The 9,554-nt window shown below is 42.2% G+C and overlaps 1 protein-coding gene across 2 annotated transcripts in view; it reads left to right on the forward strand.

Moving 5' to 3' along the window:
* The window catches only part of STOX1 (storkhead box 1), a 13,144-nt gene that overhangs the window by 1,397 nt on the left and 2,193 nt on the right, over positions 1–9,554 (forward strand). The window contains exons 2-3 of one of the 2 annotated variants that reach the window (XM_011994101.1): positions 1,501–3,856; positions 8,551–9,013. In XM_011994101.1, the coding sequence (XP_011849491.1) occupies positions 1,501–3,856; positions 8,551–8,698 (2,504 nt within the window). In that variant the 3' untranslated portion in view covers positions 8,699–9,013. Of the gene's footprint in view, positions 1–1,500; positions 3,857–8,550; positions 9,014–9,554 lie in introns of those variants that run through there. The other variant, XM_011994100.1, reaches the window with a different exon arrangement.

Raw genomic sequence — 9,554 nt, forward strand, 5'->3', positions numbered from 1 at the left:
GGCTAATTTTTGTATTTTTAATAGAGACGGGGTTTCACCATGTTGGTTAGGCAGTTCTCGAACCCCTGACCTCATGATCCGCCCGCCTCAGCCTCCCAAAGTGTTGGGTTTACAGGCATGAGCCACCGTGCCTGGCATAAATTGGATCATTCTATACATTCCCTCAACATGTTTCCCTTATTAAAAACATATCTTGGAGATCTTTCCATACTAACATATATTGACATGTCTCATTCTTTATTTATTTTATTTATTTTGAGACAAGGCCTCACTCTGTTGCCTAGGTTAGAGTGCAGAGGCACCTTCTTAGATCACTGCAGCCTCAAACTCGTGGGTTGAAGCAATCCACCTGCCTCAGCCTGCCAAGTAGCTGGGACCACAGGTGCGCGCCACTCATTCTTTTATTTATTTTCTCCCTTTTCAAGAATGGCATCCGGGCCGGGCATGGTGGCTCACGTCTGTAATCCCAGCACTTTGGGAGGCTGAGGTGGGAGGATCACGAGGTCAAGAGATTGAAAGCATCCTGGCCAACATGGTAAAAAAAAAAAAAAAAAAAAAAAAAAAAAAAAAATTAGGCACAGTGGCAGGTGCCTATAATCCTAGCTACTAAATAAAAGAATGCTTTCATCAGTCACAGTTTAAATTTATAATGGGTTTTTATTTGAGTTAATTCAGATTTTCTTTTGTCTATTTACTCATTAACCTACCCATATGACTTTGTGTGGGCTAAATTATTTTCCTGTTATTTTAATTTTTATTTTTGAGACAGGGTCTCACTCTGTTGCCCAGGTTGGAGTGCAATGGTGCAATTACGGCTCATTGCAACCTCTGCCTCCAAGGGCTCAAGCAATCTTCCCACCTCAGCCTCCAGAGCATCTGGTACTACAGACACCCACCACCATGCCCTGCTAATTTTTGTATTTCTAGTAGAGACAGGATTTCACCATGTTGCCCAGCCTGGTCTTGAACTCCTGAGTTCAAGTGATCTGCCTGCCTCAGCCTCCCAAAGTGCTGAGCCATTATAGGCGTGAGCCACCATGCCTGGCCTATTCTTATTATTTAAGTTATAAATATTATTTATACTTCTTTGGCTTTTTTTTTTTTTTTTTTTTTGAGACAGGGTCTTGGTTTGTTGCCCAGGTTAGAGTACAGTGGCACAATCATAGCTCACTGCAGCCTTGAACTCCTGGGCTTAAATGATCCTTCCATACCTAGCTAATGTTTAACAATTTTTTTGTAGAGACGAAGTCTTGCTATGTTGTCTAGCCTGGTCTTGAACTCCTGGGCTCAAGAGATCCTCCTGCCTTGACCTCCCAAAGCTCTGGGATTATAGGCATGAGCCATCACACCCATCCCTGGCATTTTAATCACATGTATTAATCATGTTACAATCACCTCTGGGTTTATCAAACCAATATTTAGTCATTTCAGAGTTACTGATTTCACTCATTAAAATTTTTCTTATTCAAAATCTGTCTGTAAAATGTTTGTCTGTTTTAGGCATTGCAATTCCATCTGAAGATATTCTCTATACCACTCTGGGAACGCTGATTAAAGAAAGGAAGATTTATCACACTGGAGAAGGATACTTCATAGTTACTCCTCAGACTTACTTCATTACAAATACCACCACCCAGGAAAATAAGAGAGTGCTGCCATCAGATGAAAGTCACCTGATGACAGCTTCCATGACATATCTGGTGAGCATGGAGAGCTGTGCAGAGTCAGCCCAAGAGAATGCTGCCCCCATATCCCACTGTCAGTCTTGCCAGTGTTTCCGGGACATGCACACTCAGAATGTTCAGGAACCACCAGTTGCTACAGAAGTGACTAGGAAGAGTCACAGAGGTCTTGGGGAATCTGTACCTTGGGTACAGAATGGGGCAGTTTCAGTGTCTGCAGAGCACCACATTTGTGAGAGCACCAAACCTTTACCATATACAAGAGATAAAGAAAAAGGCAAGAAGTTTGGTTTTAGTGTCTTATGGCGCAGCATATCTAGAAAGGAGAAGCCCAAAACAGAACACAGCAGTTTCTCTGCTCAGTTCCCACCTGAAGAATGGCCTGTCCGAGATGAAGATGACTTGGACAATATCCCTCGAGATGTTGAACATGAGATAATCAAACGAATTAACCCCATTTTGACTGTTGACAATTTAATCAAACACACCGTCCTAATGCAAAAATACGAAGAACAAAAAAAATATAATAGCCAGGGCACTTCCACTGACGTGCTGACAGTTGGGCATAAATATCCTTCAAAAGAGGGGGTTAAGAAGAGGCAGGGTCTGTCTGCAAAACCTCGAGGGCAGGGCCATTCTCGCAGGGATAGACACAAAGCCAGGAATCAGGGAAGTGAGCTTCAGCCAGGAAGCATTAGACTGGAGAAACACCCCAAGCTCCCTGCTACACAGCCTATCCCCAGAATTAAAAGCCCAAATGAAATGGTAGGTCAGAAACCACTTGGTGAGATGACAACAGTGCTAGGTTCCCATTTGATTTACAAAAAGCGAATCAGTAATCCTTTCCAGGGTTTGTCTCACCGAGGAAGCACAATATCCAAAGGGCACAAAATTCAGAAGACCAGTGATCTGAAACCCAGCCAGACTGGACCAAAGGAAAAGCCTTTCCAAAGGCCTAGGTCCTTGGATTCCTCAAGAATCTTTGATGGTGAAGCCAAAGAGCCATACACTGAACAACCTAATGATAAAATGGAATCAGAATCCATTTACATAAATGACCCTACTTTCAAATCCATCAATGATGACTTCAGAGGTCACCTTTTCAATCACCCTCAACATAGTATGTTGCAAAATGACAGTAAATGCTGTCCCTTTTTGGATACCATGTTGAGATATGATGTGTATGGTGGAGAAAATGAGGTAATTCCTGAAGTCTTGAGGAAAAGTCATTCCCACTTTGACAAATTAGGGGAGATCAAAGAGACTCCACATAGCCTGCCATCACGAGGTGCCTCCTTTTTAGACCGAACACCCTCTGCTTGTAAATTAGTGGATAACACAATACACCAGTTTCAAAATCTTGGCCTTTTGGATTACCCAGTTGGCGTGAACACTTTAAGACAACCTGAAAGACAAGACAGAGACTCAGAAGTTTTGAGAAAAGGATTTGTCCAGGATGCAGAAACTATGAGCCTAGAAAATGAACGGCTTTCTAATGATGACCAGGCCTTGTATCAGAATGTAGTGGAAGATGATGATGGTGCCTGTAGTTCATTATATCTAGAGGAGGATGACATTTCTGAGAATGATGACTTATGTCAAATGCTGCCTGGCCACATTCAGTATTCCTTCACAGGTGGAAGCCAGGGAAATCATTTAGGAAAACAAAAAATAATTGAGAGATCTCTGACCAAGTACAACAGCACAATGGAGAGGGTTGAGCCTCAGGTGCTTAAAAGAAACGAATGCTGCAAACCCACTGGGCTGCATGCTACCCCAGGTGAAAGCCAAAAACCTAACCTTTCTGCTGAAAGTTGTGGCCTAAATTCAGGGGCCCGGTTTGGTTTTAACTACGAAGAAGAACCCAGTGTTGCTAAATGTGTACAGGCCTCAGCACCTGCTGATGAAAGAATCTTTGATTACTGTAGTGCAAGAAAAGCCAGTTTCGAAGCTGAAGTCATACAAGAATCTATTGGTGACACAGGAAAGAAGCCAGCTAGCTGGAGTCAGAGTCCTCAGAATCAGGAAATGAGAAAACATTTCCCACAAAAGTTCCAACTTTTCAACACTTCACATATGCCAGTCTTGACTCAGGATATCCAATATGAACACAGTCACTTGGAAGGGACAGAAAATCACAGCATGGCAGGAGATAGTGGAATAGATTCTCCACGGTAAGTCCACACGAAAGTGTCTGGTTTAGGCCGGGCGCGGTGGCTCACGCCTGTAATCCTAACACTTTGGGAGGCCAAGGCGGGCGGATCACGAGGTCAAGAGATCAAGACCATCCTGGCCAACATGGTGAAACCCCATCTCTACTAAAAATACAACCGGGCGTGGTGGTGGGCTCCTGTAATCCCAGCTACTCAGGAGGCTGAGGCAGGAGAATCACTTGAACCCGGGAGGTGGAGGTTGTAGTGAGCCAAGATTGTGCCACTGTACTCCAGCCTGGCGACAGAGCAAGACTCTGTCTCAAAAAAAAAAAAAAAAAGAAAGTGTCTGATTAGCCACTGTTCTACAGGAATTATGAAAGTCAAGGGCATTTTGAGTTATCTAGTCAGAGACTACTTAATATCACACTTTTATAATGATACAATTCTGCCAGCTTTTATACCTTTACTGAATAAATTGTATAAAGTTACAATGAAATCCTTATATAGTAGGATACAGTTTATTTATAATGTGAACCAAATTTGTCTGTCCCCACTACTCATAAATCTTCAATTATTTCTAAAAATAGAAATTTCTATAAGTCAAGCACTTTCTGAACTGAGGGTTGGAAGTTTTCACTTCTATTCCTGGCTCTACACAGGTTGAGAAAGGGATGTGGCTACTATTCTCTAAAATTTTCTTTTCTTTTCTTTTTTTTTTTTTGAGACGAAGTTTTTGTCTTGTTCTTGTCACCCAGGCTGGAGTGCAATGGCGTGATCTCAGCTCACCACAACCTCCACCTCCTGGATTCAAGCGATTCTCCTGCCTCATTCTCCCGAGTATCTGGGATTACAGGCGTGTGTCACCACACCCAGCTAATTCTGTATTTTTAGTAGAGACGAGGTTTCTCCATGTTGGTCAGGCTGGTCTTGAACTCCCGACCTCAGGTGATCCACCCACTTTGGCCTCCCAAAGTGCTGGGATTACAGGTGTGAGCCACCGCCGGCCTAATGTTTTCTTTCTTTCTTCTTTTTTTTTTTTTTTGAGACAAAATTTTGCTCTGTCATCCAGGCTGGAGTGCGGTGGTGCAATCTCTGCTCACTGAAGCCTCCTCCTCCCAGGGTCAAGCAGTTCTCCCACTTTAGCCTCCCAGGCAGCTGGGATCACAGCCATGCACCACCATGCCCAACTGATTTTTATATTTTTTAGTAGAGATGGGGTTTTGCCATGTTGGCCAGGCTGGTCTTGAACTCCTGACCTCAAGTGATCCGCCCTCCTGAGCCTCCCAAAGTGTTGCAATTACAGGCATGAGCCCCCATGCCCGTCCTCCACTAATATTTTCCATGCCAATTTGTTTAAACGTTGTTTGGATTATAAAAGTAGTATAGCCATGATAGAACACTTAAGAAGTACTGAAAAGCACTTTTTTCTTTTAAAATAGCTAACAATCTTACTGGGTAAAAAATATTTTTTAAAACACCTATACTTATTCTAACACACACACACATATTTTTTTGAGATGGAGTTTTGCTCTTGTTGCCCAGGCTGGAGTACAATGGTGTGGTTTCAGCTCACTGCAACTTCCACCTCCCGGGTTCAAGCAATTCTCCTGCCTCAGTCTCCCAAGTAGCTGGGATTACAGGTGCCCGCCACCGCGCCTGACTAATTTTTGTATTTTCAGTAGAGACAGGGTTCTACCATGTTGACCAGGCTGGTCTCGAACTCCTGACCTCAGGTGATCTGCCCGCCTTGGCCTCCCAAAGTGCTGGGATTACAGGCATGAGCCACTGTGCCTGGCATAACATCTAGATATTTTTTAAAAATCATCTTATATTTGGTGTATTTCTCTATAACACTTCAGTCCAAATGTATAGATCTATAGATTTTGTCTACTGGGCTTGTACTGAGTTAGTATTTTGCATGTTGCTTTTTAAAATTAATAGTCTATCATATCATGAACATTTTCCCTATGTTATTTAATAGTTTCTCAAAGGTCATTCTAAAATTTGGTTCATATCTTTGCCAGTATTTTTTTTTTTTGCTTCGAGACAGTGATTCACTCTGTCGCCCAGGGTGGAGTGCAGTGGTATAGTCACAGCTCACTGCAGCTTCAACTTCCCTGGGCTCGAGTGATCCTCCTACCTAAGTCTCCTGAGTACCTGAAACTACAGGCACATGCTACCATGCCTGACTAATTTTTTTTTTTTTTTTAAGAGATGGGGTTTCTCCTTGTTGCTCAGGCTGGTTGGTCTCAAACTCCTGGGCTCAAGTGATCCACCTGCTTCGGCCTCCCAAAGGGCTGGGATTACAGGTGTAAGCCACTGAGCCTGGCTGGCCCTACACTATTTCCTATGCATTTGTAAGTTGCTCTGTTGTTGTTTTTTCTTTGAGACGGGGTTGCACTCTGTCACCCAGCTGGACTGCAATGACACAATCATAGCTCACTGCAGCCTAGACCTCCTGGGCTCAAGCCATCCCCCAACCTCAGCCTCTGGAGTAGCTTGGACTATAGGCACATGCTCCCATGCCCAGCTAATTTTTTGTAGAGATGAGGTTTCACAATGTTAGCCAGTCTGGTCTCAAACTCCTGGGCTCAAGGGATTCTCCTACTTCAGTCTCCCAAAGTACTGGGATTACAGGCATGACCCACCACACCGGCCATCAGGCTAATTAAAAAAGCTTTTTTGATCGCTTCTTGGCCTTTTGGCTAAGATCAAGTGTAAAAAAGTTTTTTTGTAGAGACAATATATTGCTATGTTGCCCAGGCTGGCCTCGAACTCCTGGATTCAACGATCCTCTTGCCTTGGCCTCCCAGTTTTGGGATTGTAGGCGTGAGCCACTGTACCAGGGCTTAATAAAAGTATTTTTAATAACAAATCATACAGAGCCATGGCTTTCTTTTTTCACGTAACTTATATTATCCTGTTATTGATAAATGTAGCTTAAGCTTTGGTGTTTGTTTGTTTGTTTTTTGAGATGTAGTTTGCTCTGTCACCCAGGCTGGAGTGCAGTGGCGCGATCTCAGCTGACTGCAACCTCTGCCTCCTGGGTTCAAACAATTCTCATGCCTCAGTCTCCCAAATAGCTGGGATTACAGGCATGCACCACCAGGCCCAGCTAATTTTTGTGTTTTTATTAGAAACAGGATTTCACCATGTTGTCCAGGCTGGTCTCGAACTCCTGACCTCAGGTGATCCACTTGTCTCAGCCTCCAGAGTGCTGGGATTACAAGCATGAGCCACTGCACCTGGCCTCAAGCCTTTTTCTTCTTGCCTCAGCCTCCCGAGTAGCTGGGACTACAGGCGTGAGCCACCACGCCCAGCTACTTAGTGTGTGGGGTTTTGTTTTGTTTTTTTTTTTTTTTCTGTTACGTGGCTCTCTCTCCATAGATAGATAGATAGACAGATAGATAGACAGACAGACAGACAGACATACTATTATTTTCCTTTCTTTTTTCTTTTTTTAGAGACAAGGTCTCACACTGTTGCCCAGGATAGAGTACAGTGGTTCAATCAGGGCTCACTATAGCCTTGACCTCCTGGTCTCAAGCAAATCCGCCTCCTGTGTAGCTGGGACCACAGACATGCACCATCACACCCAGCTGCTGCTGCTTCTTACTATTTTGTACGAATGAGGTCTCACTATGTTGTCCAGGCTGGTCTCAAACTCCTGGGCTCAAACAGTTCTCCTATCTTGGCCTCTCAAAGTGCTAGGGTTGTAGGCATGAGCCACTGTGCCCAGCCTGTTTTCCTTTCTTTTGACATTTAGATCATTCCCAATTTTTTGTTATTAATAAATCAACCTATAGTGAGTTATTTTTACATAAAAAGGTTTGTGGGCATTTCTGAGTTTTTTCTTAGGATATGTTCCTAGAAATCTACATTTTAAAAACATATTACTTCTTTATTGGGGGTACAAGATCTTTTCTTTCTTTCTTTTTTTTTTTTTTTTTGAGATGGAGTCTCGCTCTGTTGCCCAGGCTGGAGTGTAGTGGGTGTGATCTTGGCTCAGTGCAACTTCTACATCATGGGTTCAAGAGATTCTCATGCCTCAGTCTCACGAGTAGCTGAGATTACAGGTGTGCACCACCATGCCTAGCTAATTTTTGTATTTTTAGTAGAGATGGGGTTTTGCCGGTCGGCCAGGCTAGTCTCAAACTCCTTGCCTCAAGTGATCCGCCTGCTTTGGCCTCCTGAAGTGCTGAGATTACAGTCATGAGCCACTGCGCCCACCCTACCAAACAGTATTGTGTTAGCTGAAGCAAGACATATGTGTTAGATAATGGACTGATATAGCTTATACCTCCTAGAAAAGAATGTTGTATATTAAAAATATAATAATTTGCTTTTCTCTTCCATACAATTTCTCATAAAAGTAACAAATTTCACAGGAAGATATTGGCCACTTCAGATGTATGTAAGTTTTTCAGGGAACTTACTGTTTCTGACTAGAATATACTTGATACTGGATCTGAGAACAGACGTTGTTCAGAAAATATAAACTTCTTGGAAGGCAGCTGTCAAATAATTGAGGTGCTATTGTGAAGCCTTTAAAATGTAAACAGCACTTTGGATTTTGAAAAGTTAACTTATTTGATAAGTATACCTTCGTATTAGTAAATGTACTACTTCAAAGTATCAAATGAAAGTATAATGCCTTGGTTAGAAATTCAAGTTCCCTTTGAAGCCAATAATTCTGTTATTTTTAATATCTTTAGGACACAGAGTCTGGGATCTAATAATTCAGTCATTTTGAATGGACTAAAAAGAAGACAGAATTTTCTGCAAAACGTTGAAGGCACAAAGAACAGTCAACCACTCACATCCAATTCCTTACTACCGCTAACTCCAGTCATAAATGTTTAATTTTCTTTTGGAAACCTATTTTTTTCTTTGTAAAAAGGTACAGCATTACTACATAATCTTTCAATCACATAAGAATTGAGTATATAATTGTCTAAAGGCAAGCATATCTATGCTATTAACCACATTACATATTTTGTTCTAATTACGGCTTTTTTTCCTTTTTTGGTATCTTAAGGCTTTTGGAAACTTATCTTACTATCCATTTATTGGGAGTATATAGATTATTTTCAATTAAAAGGTGGAATTGTTGGTCCCCTTCCAATTGTAATTAACTTGAATTTTTATACATTCTCAAATATATAGAATGTTAATTTACTTCCTGTAGTGAGTTTTTTTTTTTTTTAACCTACACTAATATTGAGTTCTAAGCTAAGTGGATCTCACCAGATTTCAACACAAAATCAGAAAACAGTGTGTGTTGAAGCAGTGTCTGTTGCAGGAAAACAGTATCTGCTGCAAGGCAGCAGTATTTGTTGCTGCTTCTATGCAACCCTAACTCTTTATCATTACCAAGAAAGAATTTACATAAATGTGTTGGCTACTCTGCAACAAGAATTCCTTTAATCATTGCTGCCCAGGGTCTTCTCTTTGACCAGCTTGGACATGAACAAATTGTTCCCAATGTGACTGACCATGTCAAAAATTCCTGTGGCAATAGGCATCTGACTGTACTACTATTCCTCTGGTTCCTCCCTATACATTTCAGGACTTCTTTTTGAGACGGAGTCTTGCTTTGTTGCCCAGGCTGGAATGCAGTGACACAATCTCGGCTCACTGCAACTTCTGCCTCCCAGGTTCAAGTGATTCTCCTGCCTCAGCCTCCCCAGTAGCTGGGACTACAGGCGCGTGCCACCAT

The sequence above is a fragment of the Mandrillus leucophaeus genome, unplaced genomic scaffold (assembly GCF_000951045.1).
Source record: "Mandrillus leucophaeus isolate KB7577 unplaced genomic scaffold, Mleu.le_1.0 Scaffold441, whole genome shotgun sequence".
Taxonomy (NCBI): Eukaryota; Metazoa; Chordata; class Mammalia; order Primates; family Cercopithecidae; genus Mandrillus; species Mandrillus leucophaeus.